Source organism: Cucurbita maxima, unplaced genomic scaffold (assembly GCF_002738345.1).
Source record: "Cucurbita maxima cultivar Rimu unplaced genomic scaffold, Cmax_1.0 Cma_Scf00016, whole genome shotgun sequence".
NCBI lineage: Eukaryota > Viridiplantae > Streptophyta > Magnoliopsida > Cucurbitales > Cucurbitaceae > Cucurbita > Cucurbita maxima.
In genome coordinates this window covers 1,461,546-1,489,094 of record NW_019272032.1, presented here as the reverse complement: position 1 = coordinate 1,489,094, position 27,549 = coordinate 1,461,546, and the positions used below count along the sequence as shown (strand labels likewise).

At 36.0% G+C, this 27,549-nt stretch overlaps 4 protein-coding genes across 10 annotated transcripts; 3 read left to right on the top strand and 1 right to left on the bottom strand.

Moving 5' to 3' along the window:
- The first annotated feature begins 262 nt into the window (after positions 1-262).
- On the top strand, positions 263-5,253 carry LOC111491245 (protein DEFECTIVE IN MERISTEM SILENCING 3-like). 5 transcript variants are annotated; one of them, XR_002719682.1, is made up of 8 exons: positions 263-500; positions 609-752; positions 966-1,080; positions 1,153-1,402; positions 1,899-2,090; positions 2,214-2,557; positions 2,976-3,201; positions 4,735-5,253. XR_002719682.1 is itself a non-coding variant. In XM_023140060.1 (8 exons), the coding sequence occupies exons 1-8, from the start codon at positions 477-479 to the stop codon at positions 4,774-4,776; spliced, it is 1,302 nt and encodes a 433-aa protein (XP_022995828.1). In that variant the 5' UTR covers positions 265-476; the 3' UTR covers positions 4,777-5,253. The 5 variants fall into 5 exon arrangements, 3 of the variants coding, with proteins under 3 accessions (XP_022995828.1, XP_022995827.1, XP_022995829.1); XR_002719681.1 differs by having other exon boundaries at positions 2,214-2,566; XM_023140060.1 differs by having other exon boundaries at positions 265-500; positions 966-1,079; positions 1,164-1,402; positions 2,214-2,534.
- Positions 5,254-6,708: 1,455 nt separating this feature from the next.
- On the top strand, positions 6,709-11,960 carry LOC111490979 (dipeptidyl aminopeptidase 4-like). 3 transcript variants are annotated; one of them, XM_023139677.1, is made up of 9 exons: positions 6,709-6,851; positions 6,969-7,046; positions 7,320-7,529; positions 7,629-7,671; positions 8,197-8,653; positions 8,885-9,079; positions 9,843-9,869; positions 10,051-11,148; positions 11,266-11,960. In XM_023139677.1, the coding sequence occupies exons 5-9, from the start codon at positions 8,198-8,200 to the stop codon at positions 11,815-11,817; spliced, it is 2,328 nt and encodes a 775-aa protein (XP_022995445.1). In that variant the 5' UTR covers positions 6,709-6,851; positions 6,969-7,046; positions 7,320-7,529; positions 7,629-7,671; position 8,197; the 3' UTR covers positions 11,818-11,960. The 3 variants fall into 3 exon arrangements, with proteins under 3 accessions (XP_022995445.1, XP_022995443.1, XP_022995444.1); XM_023139675.1 differs by lacking the exon at positions 6,969-7,046 and having other exon boundaries at positions 6,716-6,851; XM_023139676.1 differs by lacking the exon at positions 6,709-6,851 and having other exon boundaries at positions 6,858-7,046.
- Positions 11,961-12,298: 338 nt separating this feature from the next.
- LOC111491552 (probable pectinesterase/pectinesterase inhibitor 61) lies at positions 12,299-15,301 on the bottom strand. The gene is made up of 3 exons (XM_023140512.1): positions 14,348-15,301; positions 13,732-13,868; positions 12,299-13,235 (listed from the first exon to the last, which is right to left on the bottom strand). The coding sequence occupies exons 1-3, from the start codon at positions 15,295-15,297 to the stop codon at positions 12,535-12,537; spliced, it is 1,788 nt and encodes a 595-aa protein (XP_022996280.1). The 5' UTR covers positions 15,298-15,301; the 3' UTR covers positions 12,299-12,534.
- Positions 15,302-19,032: 3,731 nt separating this feature from the next.
- Positions 19,033-23,711, top strand: LOC111491313 (protein BOBBER 1-like). Its single transcript, XM_023140185.1, has 6 exons — positions 19,033-19,540; positions 20,314-20,486; positions 20,587-20,635; positions 20,863-21,029; positions 23,185-23,268; positions 23,358-23,711. Exons 1-6 carry the CDS (start codon positions 19,090-19,092, stop codon positions 23,394-23,396), a joined length of 963 nt encoding a protein of 320 aa, XP_022995953.1. The 5' UTR covers positions 19,033-19,089; the 3' UTR covers positions 23,397-23,711.
- The last annotated feature ends 3,838 nt before the right edge of the window (positions 23,712-27,549 follow it).

The following is a 27,549-nucleotide window of genomic DNA, read 5'->3' as shown; positions in this document are numbered from 1 at the left end:
TATATCAGATGAACATGACTTCATGCTAATAAAGATAGTATTCGAGGTTTATTCGATATTTGAGGATTCTATTGGCATAACTTTGATACCATATTAGATGAACATGACTCTAAACAATGGTATGATATTGACCATTTTAAACATAAAGTCTCGTAGTTTTGATTTGGGCTCACAAATGAGTCTGCTATCAATTTTTATAATTTATTTTAAAGAAAAAATATTTGGATCATTACGACAAAGGGATGACTGAAAAAAAAACAAAAGAACGAAATTGAGGAAGCATAAAATCGAATTGGGCGTTTGACCGGACTGGTAAAGAACCAGACCTCCACAGAGCGAAGCGAGGAGGTGGAGGAAGAACACCGAGAAAGACTCGCTTCTCTGAAATCCCTAGCGCCTTGACGCCAATTTCTTGCATTTTCCAATCATATCTAACCTCAATTTTGTCAATTCTGTACTCACTTCAGCAGCCGGCCATGTTTCAACAAAACAATATGCAGGCATCTCTCTTTCCCTATTGTATCTCTGTTGAAGAAATTGTAGCTGGAGAGTTTCTGTTCGTTGAATTTCTCGACTGCGTTGGCTTCTAATTGTACTCTTTCTTGCAGCTGGCTATACGGATTCCGACATCGCCCGCTCAAGATTCTTCACAGTATATGCAAGTCGATCAGAGCGACAAGTCTTTAGTAATGAGCGGTGATATGCAAAATGGGGGATTCACGCATGCGGAATACATCTTCAACTTCTCCAAGGTGTCATCATTCTCATATGGCCTTCTTTTTCTCCTTCAATCTCTTGCTTTTTTTTTTTTTTAACACAAATTTGTTTTCGGATTACTGTTGTATGGATGAATAATGCATGTGTAGGATCTCATGTTTTAGTCTCTTGGTTGACAATGGTTTGTTTGTTTATACTTTTAGCTAGCGAATTAAGAGTCTCATGCATCATTTTCTTGATTCCTGCAGAAACTTGAAGAGGATTTACAGACGTTTGGCATGAAAATAAAACAGCACGAGGATAACATTAAATTTCTCAACACTCAGAAAAAAAAATTAGACGAATCCATCCTCGATTTGCAAGGTATTTTGTTTACTATTTGTGTGTTAGAACTTATTGGTATTCCCTTTTCTTTTGTTTTGTATATCCACTTAGAATTTCATTTCGTTATTCTAGGCAAGTATCATTCTTCTGGCACACCTGTGGCTGAAAACGAGGTTCATTCCCATCCTCAAAGCGAAGAGGAAACGATGGAACAGATTATGCAGCAGGAAAAGTCTGCTGCTGGTATTATATGTAGATTGAACACACATCATGGTATTCAGGCTTACAACATTACGTTGACCAAGGATGTATTGGGCATTGTTGCTCGGCTTGGAAAAGTTGATGATGATAACCTTGGCAGGTCTGTCTGTCGTCTTATTTATTTTATTTCATTTTCCTCCATCTATTTGGGAATGTGATTATTTTGGGGGTTGTTGAGTTTGTATTACATCTCATTTGGTACATTGTATTGAGGTTAACTATCCAAAAGGAAATGATATAAACCCACACGTTTATGTATATTTACTAGTGGTGGGCTTGAGCCGTTACCATTCAAATACTGTAAAACAGCTTTTGGTGGGCCAAAATGCATCAAGATAGTTTCTTATTTGTTTCTGGTTGTCAAATTTTTTGAAGAGTAGCTTAAACAATTAAAGGTGGATGTGGAAGATGGGTGTGCTTTTAGCATGTTCTTTGATGTCTGGCCTCTCTTCTAACTATATTTATTTTGATGTGCCTTCCGTTCTTCCTGCTATGAATTGCTTGTTCTTTTAAGAGTCAATTATATTACAAAATCAAACAAACGATATAAATAGTTTTGCACTTACGTGATTTATGTAAAAAAAATTCAATTTCAGACTGCTCTCTGAGTACCTGGGAATGGAAACTATGCTGGCAATTGTCTGTAGAACGTATGATGGAGTTAAGATGTTAGAAACATACGACAAGGAAGGTTGCATAAACAAAAGTTCTGGCCTTCATGGTCTTGGTGCTTCAATTGGGAGGAACTTGGATGGCCGGTTTCTCGTAATTTGTCTTGAACATTTGAGGCATTATTCTTATATGCTGTCTCTGTTTGAAATTATGGAGTTTTAAGTTTGTAAACATTCTTCAGAGATTTTATTTATGTATGATTTAATCTATGAGAACGCTAAAAATACTTTATTTTGCAGACCGTATGCTGGTGATTTTATTCCTAATGACCCACAAAGGAGGCTTGATCTTCTAAAGCCAAGATTACCTAACGGGGAGTGTCCACCTGGCTTTGTTGGCTTTGCTGTTAACATGATCAATATTGATAGCACACACTTGTTTTGTTTTGCAGCCAATGGATATGGTCTCAGGGAGACGCTGTTCTATTCTCTCTTTTCTCGTCTTCAAGTATATAAAACAAGAGCTGACATGCTACAAGCTCTCCCTTGCATAAGTGATGGTGCACTTTCTTTAGATGGAGGAATAATCAAGGCTAATGGTCTTTTTTGCTTGGGCAATCAGTATGAAGCTCTCTTTCAAAATTGTAATTCAAGTTTGTCTGAATCATTTAGTCGACCTTGCTTTAGAGTTTAATCTCTCTTTTTATTTGTCAATTGCTTTTTGCCAATTAATCTAATTGGATATATATTGGTTGGTCCATGGACTCACTCCCATCCTCAAATTATAGAAAACATCTTACTATTTTTGTGCTACTCCAATGTTTAGATTCCGAGTGATAATTCTTTGGCTTTTTATGCTGTCGGTGAAAACTACTAAGCACTGTCATCTATCATTTCCTGAAAATCCTTGATGCAAAACTATGCAATAATGCTAGGATTGGCTTTACATTTTCAGAAAGAAAAATTGAATTTTTGCTATGGCTTGTGGGCTTATTTTTGTTGTTCAATTGAAAGTTGGATTTGATTCAGTGTTAATCTCAGTTTTTTCATGTTTGGTATCAGGGAAGATGTTCAGTTGAGATTTCCGAAGGCCTCAATGAAATCAAGCCTGCCTGAAAGCTACATTGAATCTGAGAGGCAGATGAAAGAGCTCAAGTGGAAAAAGGAAAAGATGATTGAAGATATAAAGAGAGAACAAGCATTACTGAACAATTCTAAGCTCAATTTCGATAGGAAAAAGGCAGAGTTTCTAAAGTTCCTTGCTGAAAGTTCATCATACGCAGCTCAGGTAAGTCCTAAAATTTAACGAATACTGAATATAATCTCTGTTTCCTACAAAAAAATTACAATAAATGGTTCATCCTTTTGCATAATAAGGATTTCTTTCTGGGATCCTATTCTCTGTTCTTATCTTGCGTATTGAAGCTCTTGCGTGTAAATAACAATGTGAATAATTTAATCTTCTTAGCTGGCCCTATTCTTATAGCAGCGAATCCAGTTTGCACCTCCATATCAAAAATGACTCTTATGAGTCTTAAATTTCAGTTTTAAATCTCAAATGATCAACTCCCCCTTACTGTTAGAGGTTGAATAAATAGCTGGAATTAGTGGAGAAGGGAGCGGATTCTAGTCTATTGTCTTCTGATCATCTGATTTTTTGTCCATTTCCAAGTCTTTTAAGCAATAGGTCTTACAAAGGAGCTCTCGGTTGCAAATTATATCTGGCTAAGAGCAGCCACCTTCGTTGACTTAAAGAACTTCTGTGATTCCGAACTTGTGAATCCATATTATACTTCTAATAATCTTCCTCGAAATTGCTAGCTCTTCATGAATATCTTCAACTTGCAAGTGACAGCCTTATATCATCTCTAGCTTCCCTCCAAATGAAATCCTTCCATAACTTTTCTTTTTGTCCATATTAACTGAAATTTTGAAGAGACGATTGTTGGGGGGGTGCTTAAAGAGGTATGATTTGAGCGAATGTGAGCCTACCAGCCTTGACATTTAAAGAGGTCTGATTTGGAAATAGGGAGTTCCGCTTCTCCATTCTAGCCTTGACATTGTCTAATTTGCAGCCAAGAAAATTTTCCCACATGGGAACTTCTTGATTTGCAACGACGAGGTCTTGGAATTGGGGGGATGCTTGTAACTCTCTGCTCTGCCAATTCACAATTTACTTTCGTTGGTGTAATCATTTATGGCCTTCAAAATTTCTATTAATGAATGTTTGTGATTCTTTTGCACTGGAAAATAACTGTAATTTCATCTGGAAATTCAATCTTATGACCTGACCTTTCAAAGATCAACTTTGATGCTTATAATGCCACTCCTTTTACTCAAATACAATTGCTCGGAATGCACTAGGAGCCTGTTATAAATTGGCCCGACAGACTGAACCTCTTCAGTATGTTAAAAATCGACATCTGCGAAAGAACATGGTTGTTGACTGCTATAATATTGAAAACGTCAGCATGTTGTTAAATTAGTGTATGTCGCTTGGCTAGGGCCTGTTAAATTAGCGTGCCTGCTCAACGAACTCAACAAATCTGAGAATAAGGCAAAATACCCTGCACAAAAATCTGTTTATAGCTTATGATAATATAGGTTAAATTATAAATTTAGTGTTATAGCTTATGATAATATAGGTTAAATTATAAATCTTGTTTGAGAACCATTTAGTTTTTCTTTGAAAAGTTTGCTTGTTTTCTGTAAACATTTGAATTCATAATTGTTTATATTTTGAAAATATTTATAAATAGAGTCCAAACTTAGTTTCAACAGTGGTGTATTTCTGAATGTTATTTTAATTGTGAAATGACAGCAACAACTCTCAGTCAAGCCGGAGAGGCTGACACCACGATGAAATTTGCTGTAGAAAACACCAAGTTTTCCGGTGAACAACTTGGGGAAAGGAGCTGTCAGCTGCAATATTTTAACCTGAGAAAATGCATAAGCTTCCTATTTCATTTTTGAGGTAAATATCTTATCTTATGGTTTAGCTGAAGAATTTCAAGGAAATGGAATAGGAGGCTGTGGCATCTGTAGTTCCTCACTAGATTAGGCATTTTTTTTAGTGCTCACTGTCCAGATTTATTGAAACTAATGTTGTTTAACTGAAGAGACAACGTTCTCTTGCATTGGATGATCGTTAAGTGTTAGCGTAACATAGTTCAAATGGTCAAGTCATATTCTCCCGAATAAGAAGTCTAATGGATCTTTGTCGTCGGACTCTTTAACTGAAGAGACAATGGCTCTCTTGCATTGGATGGCGGTTTGTATTGGTCAACTTTGTTGTAGGTTAAGAAAAGCCTCCATTATGATCGTTAAGTGTTAAAAGTTTCCGTAGCATAGTTTAAATTGTCAAGTCATATTCTCCCGATTAAAAAGTCAAATATTTGTGTTCTATTGGAATTGTGATAGAAAAACAAGTTTTTTATTTTTTTCTCCCTACAAATTTTTGTTCACGTGAACATAAACATTAAAGAATGAGTGTTGTGATCCAAAATCATATATTAAAAAGTCATATTTAATAAATAGCTATCTCCTTACAAAATCAAATCGAGAGTCACTGTCAAGTCTAAAGGACGTGGACAAATTTTAATCCACGTGGTGTAGCCTTGTTGGACTTTGTAAGATTTTTTTTATTTTTGAGATCCTTTGTCTCTGACATGTCATTAAAGTAAGGTTGTATCATATATTATATAATTCATGTCACTCCTCACATTATCTTTTTACAAACATATATATATATATATTAATTTGAAGGGGAAAATCTCTAATTGGGCTTTAAAGAAAATGGAAAGATAATGTAATGGGGCTTTTTTTGGCCTTACGTGTATCATTGAAACACGTGCCAAAATCTTTTGACTTTTAAATATGAATCCAACTTTTTTATATAAAGGAAAATGATTTTCTTTTTTTTTTTTTTAAAAAAAAAGAAAAATAGAAGCCTAGTAAAAATGGTGGATGGGTGAAAACTCTTCTTTAATATATATGATTTTTGGTGAATTTTTTCGTATCTAATTATCCGAATAATTCAGGTTATTTTTTGTGTTTTTTTTTTTCGTTATATATTGAATTGAATTCTTGAAAAATCGAAAAAAATAGTTGTGTCCGAGAATTTTATTGGTCTAGTCAATCGGACCAACCCTAAAAAAAGATTTACAAACTTATCTTACCTTTAAAATTATTATAAAAAAATTAAGAATATTTGGTATTTGTAACCTATGTTTTGTGACTTATAAACGTTTGATATTTAAGTTTTATAAAATTTTAGTTATTAATATAATATATATTGTGAATAAGTATAATTTTTTTAAAATAATTTAAAAAATGAACAACTTAATTTAGGTATACCCTATCAAAATACTTCAAATTAATTGGGAAAAATAATTTTAAAATTTACTCAAAATACTAATTAAAAAACCACAAAATTTAAAAATAAAAATTATATATATATACATATACCACCGATCACAATTGCACTATTACAACAGTGGAAAAACTATTGTACACACTTGTCCTAACCTAAAAAAGCAAGTCGTCGTGTTAAATTTGTACTTTGTAGACAATATCAGTTTATGCTCGAGACTAGAGTTACATTTGAGAGAACTATTTTGAAAAATGTGAACGAGTAAATATGTTAGAAAACAATTTTAAAAAAAACAATGTTATAAGCTAATAGACAACTGGAGCTTCCTTTTGGTTAGCATATAACCACAGAGTTTGGAGTTGCTATTGTTGTCTCCCTTTTCGTTGTGCTGTTACTCAATGAAGCAAAAACTTGTGGGGGAAGTTCTCTTTTGTATTATGTTTTTGTTTACATTAGAGATTAAGGAAAGAGACAAACAGAGAAAGGGGAATTTTTCTTTATTTATATCTTGAGATTATGATGGATTAAGAGATGATGGGCACAGAGAACGAGACAGAAACACAGAGGTGAGTGGATTCATCACTTCATTTTCCATCTCCCCTTGTGGAATTTCAATTCTGCGGTTCATTTTCTAATCGCCATGGATTATGATGATGCTTAATTCTTTTTGTTTTTCGAACCAGAACGTCAAAACCCGCATTACCATTACTCCCCTTCACTCAAATGAAGTCCTGTTCAATCCCTTTTGTCGAGGCCAAGTGGTTCGTTTTCACTTTAACGCATGCGATTACAAGTTCTTGTGGATGTTTATGCTTTGTGTTTGATAAATCTGTGGAACTTTACACTGTTTGGAATCATGTGTTTCTTGTTGGTCCTCGAATTCTAGGTTTTGAATTTGGATGGTCAAATGTTTAACCCAAAATATCTACGTTTCCGATCTCTTCTTTTTCAGGAAATTACTGTTTCGAGGAATCTAGTTCCGGAATCTGAATTCTTATCGCTTTTGAGATTGATCGTTTTCGTCTGCTTTTCAGGTCTGATCGATTTGTTCGAATCGAGGCGTTGACAAAAAAGTGCTTCTACTTTTGATGTTGAGTTTATGATTTCATCATTCGTTCCTAGGATTCTTATTCCTTGTGGATTTTGTTCTACTGAAAAAAGTGTTGGGTGAAGTTGCATTACATGCGATTGGATCCTGTGGATGATCCCCTTACCCTTTTGATTCTTGGGGAGCATCTTAAAATGTAATGATTTGTTAAGAACAGTCCTTGATTTTGTTTTTCGTTTTCTTTTCTGTGAAATTGCTGGAACTACAAATCTTTAATCCGTTTCATTTGATATAGGTTGTGGAGAAGCATGTTCTATCTGAAACTGAATTTTTCTAAGGTATCTATCTTATCTTGAGATTGGCTTGTAGGTTTACACTATCATGTGACCTTTGAATATTACATGATTCCTTCGAGCAATTCTATGATAAGCGCGAGTTTTTAGCTCTATGAAATCGTAATTCAAAACGTTGAATGGTCTCGTATCTATGGCGACTAACAATTTTACAATAATCTATGAAATTGTAGTTTTAATGATTGAATAGTCCTGTATCAGATTTTGAGTAAAATGTGTTTTAAGCTCATTTAGAGCCCTTATATTTGATATTACCTTCCAAGGTTTCTTGATCTGAAAATTCTGTGCAACCTTCTCTTGCTTCCCTGTATCAATCTCAATCAGTTGTTCTTTCGATCGCCTTCCCTCCCCTATTTGCTTCTCTCATTCTTCTGACGGATGTATGGATGATTTCATATCATATGAATAATAATATTAAAAGCCAACCATATTTACTAAAGTTCATTTGCCATTTCTTAGATTATTTGTTTCTTCTATCTTCTGGTAATGTTCTGTTTGGTTGTAATCCAGTATGTTCGGTGTAATGCAATCGGTTGATGAGGACACTAAGCCAAAGAATTTGAAGCGTTCAAGGCCACCTCCATACAACATGACCGTCACTCACTCGAGTGTTGCTCAGAGTTTAGATGACTCCTTTCTTTTCCCAGTTGAAGAGATTGTACAATATCCATTGCCAGGATATGTTGCCCCCACTTTGATTACTTTCAGTCCAGACGACAGTTTTATCACTTACTTGTTTAGTCCTGATTCTACCTTAAATAAGAAGGTTTTTGCTTTTGATATCAAAACTTGCAAACAGGAGTTGATTTTCAGTCCTCCTGATGGTGGGCTGGATGAGTGTAACATTTCACCCGAAGAGAAATTGAGGAGAGAAAGATTGAGGGAACGTGGTTTGGGAGTAACCCGGTATGAATGGGTGAAAACGAGCCCCAAAAAGAAAGCAATTATGGTGCCTCTGCCTGCTGGGGTTAGCACTTCATCTCTTTGAAGTTGTCATACTATTAATCGTTTTTGTCAAAATACTATTTGAAATTAAGAAACTTAGTTTCTGGTCGTTGAAGCAAACCATTTATTCATTGATTTTGCATCCAATTGAAATAATAATGATAATCGTAAACGATTTCTTCTTTATGAAGTACAGGCACTACAACTTATTATCATACAATATCGATATACTTGACGTTCTCCTTCTATGCAGATTTATATTCAGGATTTTCTTGGCTCAACGCCAGAGCTTAAGCTTTCCAGTAAACCCTCTTCACCAATCATGGATCCACATCTCTCACCAGATGGGTCCATGGTTGCATTCGTTAAAGATGGGGAGCTTCATGTCATGAATCTAACATGCTTTGAAGTGAGACAGTTGACTGTTGGTGCTAGCAGAAACATTTCGGTAAATCTACAGCCATTGTTTGTAAACTCTAGTTTTCTGTTGAAGCTAATTTTTTCATCGGTCTACTTTCGGCTCGTGACATGTTGTAGCAAATGGAGTGAGTTGGACTTTAGGAAGTAGAATCCTAGAGCTTGGTTGTCCTTTCATTCTTCATCTGTGAGATCCCACATGGTTGGAGAGGGGAACGAAACATTCCTTTTAAGGTTGTGGAAACCTCTCCCTAACAGACGCGTTTTAAAAAACCTTGAGGGGAAGTTCGGAAGGAAAAGCCTAAAGAGAGCAATATTTGCTAGTGGTGGGGTTGAGCTGTTACAAATGGTATCAGAGCTAGATATCGGGCGATGTGCCAGTGAGTACATTGGGTCCTCAAAGGGGGTAGATTGTGAGATCCCACATCGGTTGTTGAGGGGAACGAAACATTTCTTTTAAGGGTGTGGAAACCTCTCCTTATCATACGCATTTTAAAAACCTCGAGGAAAAACCCAAAAAAGACAATATCTGCTAGCGGTGGGCTTGAGCTGTTACATCATTTGTGCTTGCGTACCCGTTTATAGTATTTACAGTTTAGTAATTAGCATTTCTAAGCTTTCCTTTACCATTGTTTGGGTTCTTCTTCTGAGAGGAAGAGCAAGTTGGTTAGGTTTTCGGTTGACGTCTTGGTTGAAGAAGTTCATGACAGTGTACTAAGTATGACATAAATTTTTAACATTTCGTCTCTTTATTTCTCCCCTAGAATCTGACACTTTTTTTTTCCAAACTGCAGCATGGAATTGCAGAATATATAGCTGAGGTGAGGATACCACCATCTGCTTTTCACACTGAATCTTGAAAAGAATTATTCTTTCTTGGTTGGCAGCCGGAGGAAATGAAATTTTTTCTAATGGAAGAGAGTAGAAATAATTAGTGATCTGAAACGACGTGTGGCTTCGTTTTTTTTGGATTATATAGCTGGAAAATTTTGTTTTTTTCAGGAGGAAATGGATCGGAAAAATGGGTACTGGTGGTCGCTCGATAGCAAATATATTGCATTTACACAAGTTGATACCTCAAAGATTCCTCCCTTTAGAATCATGCATCAAGGTAAAAGTTTGATTGGTTCGGATGCACAAGAAGATCATGCTTATTCATTTGCAGGAACTTCCAATGCCATTGTTCGTCTCGGCGTTGTCTCTGTTTTTGGAGGTCCGATTACTTGGATGGATCTTCTTTGTGGAGAAACCGAGGAAGAGGAATATCTGGCCCGAGTCTGTTTGATGCACGAAAATATTCTTATCGCTCAGATTCTAAATAGGTTACATACCAAGCTGAAAATTCTCAGGTTTGATATCAAGACAGGCCAGAGAAAGGTTTTGCTGGTAGAAGAACAAGATTCATGGGTTAACTTACATGATTGTTTCACACCACTAGACAAAAGTATGAACAAATATTCTGGAGGATTTATATGGGCCAGTGAAAAAACGGGATTTAGACATCTTTATTTGCACGATGGTCATGGGACGTGCTTGGGGCCGATTACTGAAGGCAACTGGATGGTTGAACAAATTGCCGGTGTCAACGAGGCGACCGGGCTAGTTTATTTTACTGGAACTGTTGATGGGCCTCTTGAATCTCATCTTTACTGTACCAAACTAACCACTACCGGGAATACACCATTGGAGCCACCAACAAGATTGACTCAGGGGAAGGGGAAACATGTCGTTGTACTCGATCATCGCATGGCAAGGTTTATAGACATTCACGATTCTCTTAATTCTCCCCCAAGGGTGTTGCTCTGCTCCTTGAATGATGGAAGTGTCATTTTGCCAATTTATGAGCAAACACTTGCAATTCCAAGGATTCAAAGGCTTCATCTTGAGGCTCCAGAAATCGTTGAGTTACAGACTGGTGATGGGACATTGCTCTATGGAGCTTTATATAAGCCTAACGAGGCAATATTCGGGCCACCGCCATACAAAACTATGATCATTGTGTATGGTGGTCCGAGCGTACAGCTAGTTTGTGATTCATGGGTAAATACGGTCGACATGAGAGCTCAGTATCTGCGTAGCCGGGGGATCTTAGTGTGGAAGGTTTGTACATAATGCAATTCTTTCGGATTGTAGCTTCCTTCCTTGCTTGAGTTCATCTGTCCATGGTTGTGTTGGATCATTAGTTTTTATTCTTTTTGAATGGTTTGTTGATTGCAGTTAGACAACAGAGGAACCGCTCGACGTGGACTAAAGTTTGAAGCGTCTCTAAAATACAATATCGGCCATGTCGATGCAGACGATCAATTGGTTGGAGCAAAATGGCTGATCAGGCAGGGTTTAGCAAGAGCTGGAGAGATTGGTTTATATGGATGGAGCTATGGTGGCTTTCTCTCTGCAATGAGCTTGGCCCGGTTTCCAGATATATACGGATGTGCTATATCTGGTGCCCCCGTTACAGCTTGGGATGGGTACGATACGTTTTACACAGAGAAGTACATGGGATTACCATCTCGAGATCCCGAAGTTTACGAGAAAAGCTCGGTGATACATCATGTAAATAAGATGACTGGAAGACTGTTAATTGTGCATGGGATGATCGATGAGAACGTACACTTCAGGCATACTGCAAGGCTTGTGAATGCACTGATATCGGCTAGAAAGACGTATGAACTACTGATATTCCCCGACGAACGACACATGCCTCGACAGCATCGAGATCGGATCTACATGGAAGAAAGAATCTGGGAATTCATTCAGAGGAACTTATAAGGTAATCTTGTCTTTGTTATTCATAGTCTTTGTTGTTATTTAGTAGTGGCTCTGAAATGAATGGTGTGTTTAATCCCATGTGAAATATTCTATGATTTTAAACCCTTTAGAAATAAAAGGCTCCGCTTACTTGGTTCATGTGACTTGCTTGTTATGAATGTTGGTAAATTGTATTCTAGTCCTTGGAGCCGTTTCTTGCCCCGTCCCGTCCCGTCCCCCCGCCTCAGCATAGCGCTTCACCTTCCCGGTTTTGTTTTGACCTTCCCGGTTTCAATATACTATCACATTTGCATACTTAAATAGATATTTTGAAAGTATAGAAACGGGTTGGAACGTAATAAAAGTTAAGGATCCAGATGGATATTGATGAAAATAGAATAATGGCACGATTTTAATATTTGGCTAAGAATTAAAATATTTTATTTAAAAAATGATTAGTTAAAATTAATATTTTGAATGCAAGAACTACAAATATTAAAAATAAAACAAGAAAACAAATTTATTCTGAAAAAAATATATAACGATGATACAACAAATACAATCACAATTATAACAATACATAAACTCTCATAATTGGAATGTGGCACACATTATTTTCTTCTCTTTTCTTCATTTTCCTGGCAAGAGCATTAATCAAAGGAATGAGACTGTACACGTTTCGTCATCAACCACATCCTAAAAAATTAATACTACAAAAATAGTATTGCAATTTTAATTTTAGTTACCAGATAATCCAGCAGAAAACGACACTCCAGTGGAAGGCAACCACGAAGAGCCATAGATAAATTGTCCGACAGTAAATTTGGTGGCTTCAATCGTAGAAGTAATGACCCGATAACCTGGCCAGTTGACTCGCTGCCCTGTGGCAGCTCCTGGCCCAGAATTCATATACTCGCCGTAATAAAGAGTGTCGAGAGCAAAAGAGCCTTGCCACTCGAGCCAACCACGTGGATGAATGTGATCCCCCATTGAAGATACCATGTAAACAACTCTAGAGTATAATTTCCAAGGGCGACCGAGGAAAGTCGAAAAAGAGCCTTTGGAGGCTTCAAGGTCAGTGGTAGCGAGGATCTTGCAGGCATGGATGGAGATTCCAGTATTCTGATTCGGATCCTTTCGGTTTTGAGCAGTGATAGTGTTCTTTTGTTGGGGCATAGGCTTCCGAGCATAGATATTGCAGCTTTGAAACACCACTACTGCATTTCCGAAAATAAAGTCCACTGTACCATATATGTCACACTCTCGAAAAAACTGTCGATTCGAATGCACGTACAAAGTGTCTTGGTAACCAATTATGTTGCAACGATACACCACCGCATGGTCTGCACTTACACGAAGTGCCACTGCTTGGTGCTTGCTTGGCCCCGCAGTGTTCTCGATTGTCATGTCTCGTAAAATTATTCCTGTCCCAGAACCGGCTGCAAAATAATATAAATAATAATTTATTTATCGTATATAAAATATTTATAACATTAAGTTATATGAAATTAAATTACATAGTATGAACTTTGACTTTACTAATTAAATGCACCAATTAGCATATAAATATGAATGGGCCCACTTGGCCTAAAAAAATAATAATGCAGAGAAGAAAGGAGGCTACCTGCCAGTTGGCAAACACAGCTGGAATTTACAATTTCTCGTATGATTACGTGGATAAATCAATTAATTATTTTGTAGCCTAATAAATGCTTCAAAAATTAGCTTAATTTATCATTATCTTTAAATAGCTTACTCACTCAATGCTTATCCTAATAAAACATTTAATTAATATATTTATATTAACACACTAATGCACTAACGACACGTCATCACTAGTTTTATTTTCTTTCATTTATTTAAATTTAATTCATAAGAATTAAAAAAAGAAAAAGTTTTGGAATAAAATTGAAAAAAGAGATGGAGAGTATATACCAAAGGTGGCGGTGCGAAAAGTAGTAACTTTGTCAAAAACGCTTTTGCCACCTGAAATGACGGTTATACCCTTCCCATCTCCCACAAACATCAAGTTTGTCTTCTTCCTTCCCACCTTCAAATTCTCTTCTTCGTACCTGCAAAATTACATTAATACCCTTTATCCCGACTTTTAACTATTTAATTGTAGTATGCAGAAAGATTATTACGTATGCAGTAAAATATTATTATGAAAACTATAGGTTATGAAATGATAAATAATAACATGAAGTCAATGATTAAACATAGGATAAAATTTGTTAAAAATAATTTATTTTCCCTTCCTTTTAATGAGGGTTAAGTTATTAATTATGGCCTAATAATTCCACCCACCAACTTTAGGGCCTCATAGTTTTCTATTTTTTTAAAATTAATTTTTTTAATGTCATTTTAATAAAATATTCCCAAAATTTTTATTATTTTAAAAAAAATAAAAATAGCTACAATTTATAAAAAAAAAAAAAAAAAGTATTTTGATTTGTTTATAAAATATAATTAATTATTTAGAATGTTTTAATAAAAATAGAAATTATTTCCATTAAAATAAATTTTGAAATTTTTTGAAATTTGATCTTACTTTCCAGCCTTAATGTAGATAACGATTCGTCGACCACTAGACGACGGTGCCGCCTCAATGGCCTCCGCCACCGTCTTGAACTTCCCACTCCCATCCTTTGCAACAACAATATCCGCTTGAATGGCCGAAATGGAAGCAGCCAAAAGCCGCCTATCCTTCCCACTAACCCACCCGGGAAACTCCCCCTCCGCCACCGCGACACCATTCTCCGCCGCCCACTCCCTATCACTCTCCATCAGCCGCCGCCTATTCTGCACCGGCAACCCCTCACCATACCCAGAAAAAATAGCCAAAGAATTACTAATCATCTCCGACAAATCACTCAGCCTCGACGCCATTTGATCCTTGACCGGGTCATCCACATCCGCAAATCCATCACTACATGTGTCATGATAAGTCAACGCAGCACTAAGCCACGTCATGATGTCATGGTTAGAAGCTGAGGTGGAGAAGAGAGAGAGAGAGAAGGCGTCAACGGCGTCGTTTAGAAGCTCGATACAGTCTTGGTAAGCAGAGTGAGCTAGAGGGTTATTGGAGATTTGAAAAACCGGGATTTGAGAAGAGGCGTAGAGGGCTTTGGTGAGGTGTTGGAGGGTTAAGTTGAGAGAGATATGGACGAGGTGGTGGACGTCGGCGGAGAGAGAGCCGGGGAAGGAGAGGAGAGAAGAGCGGCAGAGAGAAGGGTAGAGAGTCCGGCTGCAGGCGTGGGAGATGGCTTGGGTGGGTTTGTTGTGGGGGATATGGGAGCTGTGGGAATGGATGAGGACGGCGGCGGAGACGGCGGACGCGGTGATCAGAAGGATCGAGATAAGGGAGACAAAGAGGATTCGGGTGCGGCGGCGTGAGGCGGAGGAGGACGGAGGATGTGGTGGATTGGGAGTATGAGAAACTTGGAAGGTGGCCGGCGTGTCGCCGGAGCCGGAGGAGTGGAGCTTGTTGTAGTTGTTCATGGTTGAATGTGGATTTGCATGGGAGAAGAATAAGCTTTAAATAAAGGGGAATGGTTGTTCCTTGGTCTACGTCGAGAGGGGTAATCACCTGTAACCGATTCCACCAGAATCAGAGGATAAATTATTCTTCATTTTTAAATAATGAATTACAAGAAATTTAATTTAAAAATATATTTTTTATATAAATAATTTGGTTAATTATTTATTAACAAGTTGACCGATGTGACTATGGAGTGAGTAAGGGGTTGGTCCATGATTTAAATTTTAATTAGTGCATTAATTGTGATAAAGATTTTGGTTTCATATAATTGTCCTTTTATATTCATTGAAACCCATGTGGCCACGTCACCATCATTTTTATTTCTATAATTTTATTTATTTATTTAAAATTATAATTCAACTGTACTATAGGATAGACGTAAATACTCAGTACAAAGTTCGAGAAGAGGATGAACATAGTAATCGAACCATATAAATTCGAAATGCGATATTCCGAGAAAACGTTCAAGCATTCTCAAAGCTAACTCTAATCGAACCTTAGAAAGATCAGTCCACGAATTTGCCCAAGCCTTTTTGGCCGCCCCCTTGGGTGTTCGACCTTGGCTCGTTTGACCAATCCTTCCAAATAAGGTCCTGGACCTAAACCCTAAACCTTAAACCTACAGGTTGGCTAGTGACCGAGTTTTTGACATTTATAGGGTCTAAGTGAATTTGTATCTCTACATTATTCTCCGAACTAAAAAAAACTGGTTAATGTTGGATGATGAAAGTCCCATATCGGCTAATTTAGGGAATGATCATGGGTTTATAAGTGAGGAATACTAACTTCATTGGTATGAGGCCTTTTGGGGAAGCCCAAAGCAAAGCCATGAGAGCTTATGCTCAAAGTGGACAATATCATACCATTGTGGAGAGTCGTGTTCGTCTAACAGTTAATACGAATATTAACCCGAGCATATATCGCTCAACTAAAAACGAGCGAGAGGGAAGATTTTTTTTTTGCTTTGACACCCTTGAATCAAAAGCTAAGAAATGGGTAAATTTTAGATAAGCTTTAGGTGCTTATTGGAAGTCTCTATTCAAACTTTTCCTTTACGCTTTTGGACCAAATTCTTCGATTGCCACGAAATAGACACAAAAATGCTTCACGAATCGATGGATCCGAAATGGCCTAATCACATGTAGTAGAGTCGATTAGATATGACAAAAATAAAGATTCCATTTCATCGTGTTTGACACGGCTAAAGTTGAAATTTTTTCCCTTGATTCCTTCGACGAAAAAGAAGGTTGTCAAATTACAAGTTTAGCCTCTGAAGTCATAGATTTTTTTCTTTTGGGTCAACTTTTAAAATATCTCATATGTTCTTGAATTCTCGATTTTATGTTTAATAAGTTTATGTACTTTAAAATTTTCGATCTTCGATCTTATATCTAATACATAAAAAATGTGTCAATGTCATATTACTTCAGTGTTATCATTAAACTCAATACAACTTTATTCTATTTGCCCTTCACTTTCACCCGTGAACAAACCATTAGTGTTTAAAGCATTCTTGCAATATCATGCTTGCCCGATTCGTAGAAGACTCGAAAAATAGTAAATTAGCTAGATAAAACACTAAAAAAAAAAATTATAATTAAATTAATAAACTATAGCTTTGAAGAATTTTATAATATAATTTTTTATTTTTATCATAATATCTTGTTTGATTGATGTCACCATACATATCATTTCAAATATATTTTCGCGACTTTCTATACCTATTTATCTTTCTTACTCAATAATGTCTGTTGAGTCACTTGTCATAATCGCACTTTGATGGTAGTGGACTTGCGATTACGTGACACTCACTTTTCAGAAACAAGTGAGTTAACCCTATTCATTCTCGCGTTGCCTACGACCAAGCGACGTATGCTCGAGCCTCTAGCCCCGGTTCAAGAAGAAAGATTTAGAAAGTGGGAGCAGAGAATTTCGAAAAAGAGTTTTAAGAACAAGATTTGAGAAATTGAAATTGGTGTTATATGAGAATGTAAGCAAAAGGCAACAATAACAGCTTACCTATGCATATAACTATCGAGTAGGGAGAAGTTGACAACTAATCATATCTCTACCGAAAAAAAAAAAAAAAAACATAATTTAAGAACATGTTTGATGTAAAAATTGGGAAATCTTTTGGTTTTATTTTATTTTATTTTATTATATAATTCAATTTGACAATCATTTTGTTTGTCTTGTTTCTTAAATTTGGAAGATAATTGAGCAATTTGGTTGTGTTTTTATGTAGCTCTAAAGCAACCTTAACAAATTGCAATAATGAGTGGGGAAAGATTCAAAAGAAAATATGAATGTTTTTTTTTTTTTTTTTTTAAATCTCTCGACCCATCAAATTGATGTCGAAGATAATATTCTGGATTTGTTGTTTTTTTTTTGTTCGATAATATATAGAGTGATAAGATTCGAACATCTGATCTCTTAATCGATAATATAAAATTCAAATTTATTATCCAAACATACACGTTAGGTTAGTTTGACCATGCTCGAGGGTACAACAAATGTTGTACTTAGTCCAAAAGGAAACAATAAGATATGATTAAAGGCAAATTCAGATAAATCACATTAATCATAATTAAATAGAATGATTAAATCTTAAGTTAACGACTAAATTACCAACTAATTAGTTGCACTTACATTAATGATTGTGGGACCCAATCCAAAAGATGACCAAAATTTCATTTTTTTAAAGATCACATATTGACATGCCCACTCACCAAATGACACCTTTATGTTTCTATCAAACAGATAATTCAAGACTAAAATTTCGCTATCGATTTATGAAAATCGTTAATTTTAGGATCTGATGATTGTAATTACTGATGATGAACATACTGATAAGAACACAAGCTAAGCAAGAACCCTTGAATTAAAGTTATTAACATCTTCTTATATATAAAGATTCGGATCAACCAATAGATAAAGTTAGAATTAGATTACCTCTTACGATTTGGAAACCTCTGCTCTAAATTGAATAACTCCACAATCGAATTTGATGATCAAGGCTTGATTGAATGGCTCGGGTGCAATTCTATAATTGCTTGAAACTTAGAAATTACAATATGATGCTCAGATTTCTAAGGAAAACGTCTCAATTTGAGATCTGAATTACATTCATCCACGAAACTTATTTTTACATAACAGTTAATTATAGTCTCCCTATAAAAGACGTTTGTGGGCGGGATTTATTCCCGATCCCCTTAATGGATATTTTTTGGGTTTTCCATCTCAGGCTTTCGCTTAAGGTTTTTAAAATATGTATGTTAGGAAGAGGTTTCCACACCCCTATAAAATAGTTTGTTCTCCTCCCCAACCGATGTTAGATCTCATAATATAGTTACCAACATCGAGCTGTGGCAACAACGATTATGGTGAGGGAAAAAAAAAGAAAAAATAAATGTTTTTAATTTTAATAATTAAAAATTAATAAAAGATAGATGTCACGTCATGTTAATAATTGTTAGAGTGAACTTATATAATTAAATCCATTTTAAAAAAAAAAAAACTAGCATTGACCTTGAAGCCCAAGCCCATATATTCCTATTGGGCTGGCTCAACTATTCTCAAAATACCAATCTTGAAGCCCAATCCCATTTATCCTTATTGGGCTGGCCCAACTCTTCTCAAGATACCAATAATGGATTTATATAAATAGTCGTCGGAAATTTCACCCATAAACCCTCAACCTGTTGGACCGATTATCACCCGCGATCTAGCGATTCTGCCAGCTTCTGCCCGCCATGGCGATTATCTCTGAATACGAAGAAAAGGAAGAAATCCCAAAGCCGAAGAAGCCTTCCTCCTCCTCCTCATCTCCACCGTCGTCTTCATCATCTAAGCCCTCTCAGTTCAGTGCAAACTTTGACCCTTCAAACCCTCTAGGGTTTTTAAACGAGGTTTTCGATTTTCTTGCCAAGGAGAGCGATTTTCTCTCCAGGGATAGAGTCGAGAAGGAAATCGAGACGGTAGTGCGTAGAGCTGTGGAGAAGAGAAAGAAGCACGTGGAATCACTTGAGCTTAAAGGAAAGGCCGAGAAGAGGATCAAGGAAGAGGTGGGGAGTGTGAAGCAGGAAGCTGCGCCGGTGACTGTAAAGCAGGATCCGAGGAATGTGGCATCACCGCCAGAAGAGAAGGTGGATGTGAAGTTGGAGGAGAGCACCGAGGAGAAGAAAGAGGAGAATGGTCCAAGAGGTGAGCTTTCTTTTATCCCCATCCCTTTCCTCTACTTGTTCGTTCTTCATTTTGTCAATTTTTTTTTTAACTAACTGTCAATGATGTAGCCAACTGGCAAGGTTTTTAGCAATTAGACTGATAAAGTTGGCATTTTGATGTAGAATTATTGGTAGTAGTTTATGGTTCTTTGTTTGAATAATTAATGGCTTTAGTTTGTAGTTAGCTAGTTTTTACTTGGATATCAGGTTGTAGATTAATCCATTGATCCTCCATAAATTGAAAGTAGAGCTCTCCTGAGTTAGTTTTAGCTTCAGTCCCTTTAGGTACGTGTATTTCTTTGAGCGTGGTGATTGACTTTTAAGTTTCGAATTAAAGTATTTGGAGTTCACAAGTCGTGATTAACTTTTGTTGAAAATTTTGTATGGAAAATATGACTGCTCTCTGGGATGTGGAGCATAAATTTTATCCTCTTGAGTCGAGCATTATATTCTCTTCATGCAGTTTGATAGTTTTTGTCTTCTCTTTTGATAATGAATTTGCAGAAGATATCTAGAATTCCACTGGAATTTGGAACTCAGTATGAGGCTTACCCTATCAAATTTATGAAATATATCGTTGTTTCCTTGTGAGTTCAACTGCCTGACTGACCCTTTAATGATTATGGTTGTTCAAGTAACTTTGCCAAAGTAGTGTTCCCACCCCCCACCCGACGCCTTTATGCACATGGGAATATAGTATGTTTCTATACTAAATGTTGCCTTGAACTTTGTTTCTTACTTGTGGCATTGCAGTTCCCAACAATGGTAATGGCCTTGATATGGAAAACTACTGTTGGACACAGAGTCTCCAAGAGGTCAACATTAATGTACCAGTACCCAAAGGAACTAAGTCCAGGTTTGTGGTGTGTGAGATCAAGAAGAATCATCTCAAAGTTGGACTAAAGGGTCAACCACCAGTGATAGATGTATGTTTGTTTGAAGCTGCTTGTTTCTGTTTCAGATATATTTGCAGTGTGTTAATTTTTTTTTTTTTTCAAGTTCTGAATTATTGTCACATGCTTGCAGGGAGAGCTTTATCAGATTGTTAAGCCAGATGATTGTTATTGGAGCATAGGTATTTCTGGGGTTTTGTTCACATAATAACAGTTCAAATAATCTTAAATTTTGTTATAAATATGGATTATCTTGATGTTGCTCAAGTCCTTGGAAATAGATGATAACATAAATAGGAAGGGATGCATTGAGGTAGTTGAAACCAGTTCCTTGTGTTCACCTGGGTATCAAAGTTACTGTTCTAACTATTTTTTGATGTTCCTTGTTTTATTTTGATACTTGTTGCAGAGGATCAGAGCGTCATCTCTATTCTATTGACCAAGCACAACCAAATGGAGTGGTGGAAGTATTTAATTAAGGGGGAACCTGAGATTGATACTCAGAAGGTTGAACCTGAGAACAGCAAACTGTCTGATTTGGATCCAGAGACACGGCAAACAGTTGAAAAGATGATGGTTTGTATTTTGATCATCTATATTTTATCTATTACACTTATGATTTATTTGTATCAAGGTTTTCCTCGACATATACTCACGTGTTGTTTTTCTATTTCTTCTGCATAAAAATTGCATTTAAATGTGCACAAATATGTAAAAAGAAAAAGCACGTTCTCAAATTTGATGTGGGAGGATAATTCATGAAGCACTTTTTCATACACTTCCATAGGTTATTATAAAAAGCTTATAAAAAGCATAAAAATCTATTCGCTCCCATTAGTAGTTTACAGAAAAATAGAAATCAAACTAAATGTGAACTGCATTGGGAGTATAGTCAGAATTTGTGACTATTTCATAATGACTGTTTCAATGAGACCAAATGAAAGAATGCTTAGGCTTAAAAAAACCAAGCCACCCACAAAAGGGAACCCACTGAAGGAAGGAGCTTCAACTTCAAGGATAAGGAGTCCGACATTAGTATTGTTTATTTTTATTTATTTTTTATTTTTTTATTTTTTGAAACAAGTACTTTTTATTGCATTAGTGAAAAGTCATTAGTATTGTTTATAGACTCCAGCTAGGAGTTCACTAGAACCACCCCAATAAATGTGAATTCCTTCAGAAGTATGGTCACACGATCACAGGAAGAACTTGAAATCCACACCAAAAGGATAAATTGCATTTTGATTAGTCTATCATCTCCTCTACATATCAACACTTCCCTTCAATTTCTCAGATTTCTGACCCCTGGAAAGAAGGAATATCCTTCTTCTAGGATCTAGGTAGATGACTTGACTACTGGTGGAAGTATATTTGTAGAAACTCTACCAAGAGAGCACCACTTTGATACCAATTTGCCCTTAAAACCTGAAAATTTGTTGGCCATATCATTAAACTTCTATCAGTTCTTTCAGTCCATATTGCCTGAACAATTCAAGGATTTACTTGACTGGGAAAACGACTACATGAATATCTTAATCTTTTTAGGAGCCTTGTATTCTTATAGTTTTTTGGTCACAACTCATAACTCTAGGAATAACCTCCGATCGAAGGAAGATGTTGAACTTACAACTAGGTGACAATAGCCAAAAGATTTGTACTTTTAAACCCTCTCCGTTCCTCTTATAGTGGATTATTAACTTCAAAGTTATTTTACTGCTGGTGAGGGAATGAAGTTCAGGAAACTTGGCAAGATGTGTTGTTCAACCTAGTCCGCTGAAATCTAATTCTCCTCCCCATTCTGAAGGAAGGTGAAGTCTCAAGTACGTTCTTACTATGAGTTATGGAACTCAAGCTACTTTGTAATAGAAACCAAATATATTGAAATATATAAGGTAACAATATTACAATAAAACCACCAAGTAAGTTGAGACACTTGAATCTCCTCTCTCTTCAGATACCTCTTAAGCTCAGACTCACTAAACAATTTCTTACCTGCCTCCTTTTCCACCCCCTACTTTTATATCAAATCACCCTAACCATGCCCCTAACTAATTAGTAATATATCCGTAAACTCTAAGAATAGCGCCACTTTCATCCTAATATCATTCCTATGACTTGGCAAACTACTACTTGCATGCCTAGTTTGGCAGTATTTCCAACCATAGTCATCATCTTACCCCCAAAGCTCAACTGTGTGTAGCAATGGCACTAAGAATTAGTTTCTCCTCCAAACCACCACACCTTGTAAGCTGTAGTTGTAGCTTTGATGTTGTTTCTATACCAAGAGACCCCCTTTAAAGTTGAAATGGAGTCAAGGACAAATTTTCAGTTTTCCTGACTCACTCAATTATTGAAACTTCAAATCAGGCCCCTTCCTCGTGGAATTCCTCAAAAATTTCTCAATGGGTACGCCCTCGTTTTTAGATATAATAGGACATTTGTAAAGGGATGCTGATGATGCTAATAAATTCATGTTCATGAGGAAAATTTTATTTTATGATTGATCTATTAATTTCTTCAAATTATATACGTTTCCTGCAGACACCTTTGAATAAATCTAGACCTATGCCTGATTATGCTTTCTGGACTCCTGGCATTCAATGATTTTTTAAGTACATTCTTTGGTGGCATATTCTTATGCATTGTTGGGTACGGTCACATAGTTTATATATATATATAAGAAACCAAATATCAATTCATTTTTCCTGATCGATTTGGAAAAATTTTACAGTTTGATCAAAGGCAGAAGTCTATGGGACTCCCAACCAGTGATGAGATGCAAAAGCAAGATATTCTGAAGAAGTTCATGGCTGAGGTGATTATTTGAGCTGTGTCCCTGTATATGTTTGTGGTTTATAATATCTATTGCTTCTCTCTACTGACTCTGAAATTGATCCTATGCAGCATCCGGAGATGGATTTTTCGAGGGCAAAGATATCATAAATGGAAAATTTCTGCCTGATTTTACGTTATACAGATAAGAGAACCCAAAAGAATTTATAGTTTCTGTTCAGAGGTGGCAATTTTTATATTGCTTTTGGGAGGTTTGAATTCTCGAGTTTTTTCTTTTCTTTTTTAATGTTTAGGGGGAAATGAGGGTCTTTTCTAGATTATGATGAGTAGTGTGATAACTCATCGTCTTTAATTCTTGAAACGGGATTTTGGTATGATGTATGTATGGAATCAAGTTAAACCATTTATTTTTTTTCATTATAACTTAGATGGGCTTTCGGTGATAATTGGGTATAATCTATTTCAGCAAAATTCAATGTTAGTCTTTCTGGGTTTATGGGTATGGATATATCTCAGCAAAAACCAAGTTGAGATCCATAGAGCTATGAGTTTCATTTATTTAAGTATGGTTGGATTCTATTCTATTAGGAAAAAAAACTGAGCAGTGTTATTAGAAGATTGAAGAATATACATGACATATTTAGTTGTTTAGTTGTTTGTAGAGCTTGGTACTTCCAATCCAACAAATGAATATTTAATACATTGGTAATTACATGAAATTAATTACTGCAGAGGATAAACTCCAGTAATATTTGGTCGACTGGGTTTTTTTTTGTTCAATTTTGTATCCTTAAGGTGTGCACGAAAGAACCGAACTACCTCGAAAGAGCCATGAAAGGGACTTTTAAACCAGGTACGTGTTGTTTCTTTTTAATTATTGGATTCGATGTATGTTAAAATATCATTTTAATTTATCTTTTCTACCTTCAACGGCGTAAAATTGCCAGCATGTAGTTTGTCTTTCAAATAATGGCCGTCGTCCTGAGGGCTCATGCCAACATGTGCCAACTCATCGCTTGCTAAGGTATTTGGGTTCTTCTCATTTACTTTTTTCCAAGAAAATGTGAGTCCAACAGCCCTTTGTCATTATCGTGCAATAGGTCCATAATACCTATAAATGAAATTGTTCTCTCTCTGGCTAGTTTTAAAAGTACTTTACCTTGGAAACCTGTGCCCTAGGGGGACCTCTAATTCTCCTCCCATGTCTGAGGAGCTGGCTTGTACTCTTGCCCTCTATTGACTTTGTACCAATAGCCTGCTTTTTGTAGCTGTGAGCCATATAACTAAACTGAAACACAACAGAATGGTATGCCTTGAAATCTCTGTCCCACATGCTTCCCGAAACGTCCCAAAATGATTCCTTCCTGTTTTTTCACCTTCTTCCATCTTGGTAATTTAGTTGCATAAAAAAACCAGTAATAACAAATCTTATTGAACCATTCTGATAGAGTGAGACAGATGTTCTGTGGAGGTAGGCTGTAAAGTCAACAAAGTATGGCTTCAAAAATCTTGGGGATCTTTTATATCTAGATTAAAATGTTCCCTCCCACTTTTTGTTTGATAATATTCATTAACAAATAGATTAAAGGGCTTTGATGATTCAGCTTCTAGACATAATAGTTCCTTAGGTCTTGGGTTTTTTCCTGTCATTGAAAGGAGCCTACAAAAATCATCAAAACTGACTAAGACAGATTCTTGACGAACCCTTTCCATCTTCTCACAAATTTTGACCTCAATAAAGAAAATATTCCTTCACCATCCTTGTGAACCAGAGCTTAGATTTCCCCCTACTCATTGGATAGTTCTTCCAAATGCCAATTATTGAGTGATAAACTACCAGGATGCCATCCACCAATACAGAATTGAAAACCCTATTATTATCAAGAATTGCTTCATATCCATGATGTAAGAAGAAATTAGACGGAAGCACAAAAGCTGAACTTGACAAACTTTTGGATCTTTTCTTTGAATGAGGCTGGAAGAAACGAGAGGTAATTATGTTGGGAGTAGAAGAGTTTTGTTTTTAGCTATTTAGTTTCTAAGTCTTCAATGGACAAGAGTTCTTGCATTACTCACAATTGATGCAGACATCTTAGGAAGAAAGCATTACTCACAATTGATTCAAAACCATCTCATCATGACTGAAGATTTTGATCATAGTAATGATTTACAACCAGAAAATATCAGCCATAACCTTGAAAACTAGAGTTTTCTTTAGAATGAGTGAGTCAGTTCAAGTCCCCAAGTAGTGGAGGTTTAATTAACTGGGGTCACCAGAGACGGCCATAATAGTTTGCCTATCATGGAAAGTGACTGCCATTTAATGCATATTTGTCCATGTCAGCAATTCAAAACTTGACACATGTAAAGGCGACTTATCATTCTCCTAAAACAGACAAATTTTGTTCTATGGGACAAATCCCACTACAGCTGTTCTTCTTTTAAGCCACTTCCATAATGTTCTAACTTATTCCTCTTCATTTTTAACTTTCACCCCACCCACAATTCTCTAGTTTTCCTTGTTTGTTCTATGTGATTTCTGCTAATTTGTTGGCCCCACAGCTCTAGTTTTCCTTCTAAATCTGCTTTACATCCTTTCACAATTGGTTTGAATATTCAAACATCCAATGTAGTTTAAGAACTCTTGTCTTTTCTCGAGTATTTGGGCCAATTTGCATAGAGCATTCGACTATGTTCATTCAATAATCATCTAATTCTATTATCCTTCATATGACTTTTCAAGAGAACTCATAGGTTATTATATCTAAAAGTAGTCGCCACTATAGCTTGAACACATTCCTCCCCTAACAAAGCTTTTGGTTTGACAACGAGAGATTCATATTACTAGTAAGAAATCTCTTTATATTTTCTACAATGGTGTGTTGTTCACTTTAGGCTAAGTTGATATAGATTTACTTTTAGAATCTATCTAAAATGTCATTTCTTTTTTACTTTTATATACTAATATCTTTGATAGAAGTACCATCTCTTGTTTTTTTTTTTTTTGGCATTCAAAAGATAATGGAGGAACTTGTTAGTTATGATTTGGGATGCAAAGATGGCAAAAGGATGAACCAAATGGACTCGATAACCTCCACTACCAACTCTTCCTTTCTTTCATTTATTGTAAACCAAATTCAAAGTGGGTTTTCTAAATTGGGTTCTCTCAACCTAAATTGCCACTCCCATTATTTTCCACCAACCCTTACTTCTTATGCAGTTTCTCCCTCTTGATTTCTTTCGTTTTTGACATAATACAAAAAAGATAGAGATATTTAAGTTAGGAACTTGGTAAAGAGAGAGCTTATCCAGGAAAATCATTAAAGAGAGATAGCTTACGTAAAATGCAAGTAATAGTAGAATTCAATGATACATTGATTATAATCAGAATTAGTGAACTTTGGAGGTATTTATTCCTTAAATTTTTTTAGATTTAAAAGTACTTGAAATTAAATGTAAATAACACACCAAATGTATAAGTTGGTTGATCTATTATGTCATATTTAAATCGACCCATATGAATCAAAATATGCCTACTTTATATAAGCTTCTTCATATATTATATTTTATCAATAATTTTGTTAGAAAATGTGATGTCCCACGTTGGTTGGGGAGGAGAACAAACCACCATTGATAAGCGTGTGGAAACCTTCCTCTTGCGTTTTAAAGCTTTGAGGGGAAGCCCGAAAGAGAAACCAAAGAGGACAATATCTGCTAGCGGTGGATTTGGGTTGTTACAAATGGTATCAGAGCCAGACACCGGACGATGTGTCAGCTTTCTTGCTGTTTCCTGAAGGGGGAAGACACGAGGTGGTGTGCCAGTAAGGACACTGGCCCCAAAGGGGGTGAATTTGGGTGCAGTACCACATCGATTGGAGGAAGGAAAAAGTGCCAGCAAGGACGCTGAGCTCCAAAGGGGGTGGATTGTGATGTCCCACATTGGTTGGGGAGGAGAACAAACCACCATTTATAAAGGTGTGGAAACCTTCCCCTCACAAACGTGTTTTAATGCCTTGAGGGGAAGCCCGAAAAGAAAAGTCTAACGAGGACAATATCTATCTACTAGCGGTGGATCTGGGTCAAAAGAATAATAAAAACTTTAATTTTAAAATAAATTCAATAAATCTTAATGACATACTTTGTAAAGTGGAATTAAATCATTATTTAAAAAAACACAATAAATGAAATATATAAAATAATGATGAAGGACTCTTGGCACAATTTTGGACTTAATATTATTCTTGGTTTGTTTATTTTTGTTAAAAATTTATTTTTCTAATTTTTTAATATTAAAATTATTTTA

Bases quoted from the DNA above. Each gene is read 5' to 3' on its own strand.
- LOC111491245 (XM_023140059.1), top strand. From the start codon at position 477: ATGTTTCAACAAAACAATATGCAG. The intron at 1,403-1,898 runs GTCTGTCTGTCG...ATTCAATTTCAG, and splicing joins GATGATGATAACCTTGGCAG to ACTGCTCTCTGAGTACCTGG. The intron at 2,091-2,213 runs GCATTATTCTTA...TTTATTTTGCAG, and splicing joins ATTTGTCTTGAACATTTGAG to ACCGTATGCTGGTGATTTTA.
- LOC111490979 (XM_023139677.1), top strand. From the start codon at position 8,198: ATGTTCGGTGTAATGCAATCGGTTGATGAGGACACTAAGCCAAAGAAT. The intron at 9,080-9,842 runs GTAAATCTACAG...TCCAAACTGCAG, and splicing joins GTGCTAGCAGAAACATTTCG to CATGGAATTGCAGAATATAT. The intron at 9,870-10,050 runs GTGAGGATACCA...TGTTTTTTTCAG, and splicing joins TTGCAGAATATATAGCTGAG to GAGGAAATGGATCGGAAAAA.
- LOC111491552 (XM_023140512.1), bottom strand. From the start codon at position 15,297: ATGAACAACTACAACAAGCTCCACTCCTCCGGCTCCGGCGACACGCCG. The intron at 13,869-14,347 runs GTAAGATCAAAT...GTAATTTTGCAG, and splicing joins ATCTACATTAAGGCTGGAAA to GTACGAAGAAGAGAATTTGA. The intron at 13,236-13,731 runs GTATATACTCTC...ATTATTTTGCAG, and splicing joins TTTTCGCACCGCCACCTTTG to CCGGTTCTGGGACAGGAATA.
- LOC111491313 (XM_023140185.1), top strand. From the start codon at position 19,090: ATGGCGATTATCTCTGAATACGAAGAAAAGGAAGAAATCCCAAAGCCG. The intron at 20,636-20,862 runs GTATTTCTGGGG...TACTTGTTGCAG, and splicing joins TGATTGTTATTGGAGCATAG to AGGATCAGAGCGTCATCTCT. The intron at 23,269-23,357 runs GTGATTATTTGA...GATCCTATGCAG, and splicing joins TGAAGAAGTTCATGGCTGAG to CATCCGGAGATGGATTTTTC.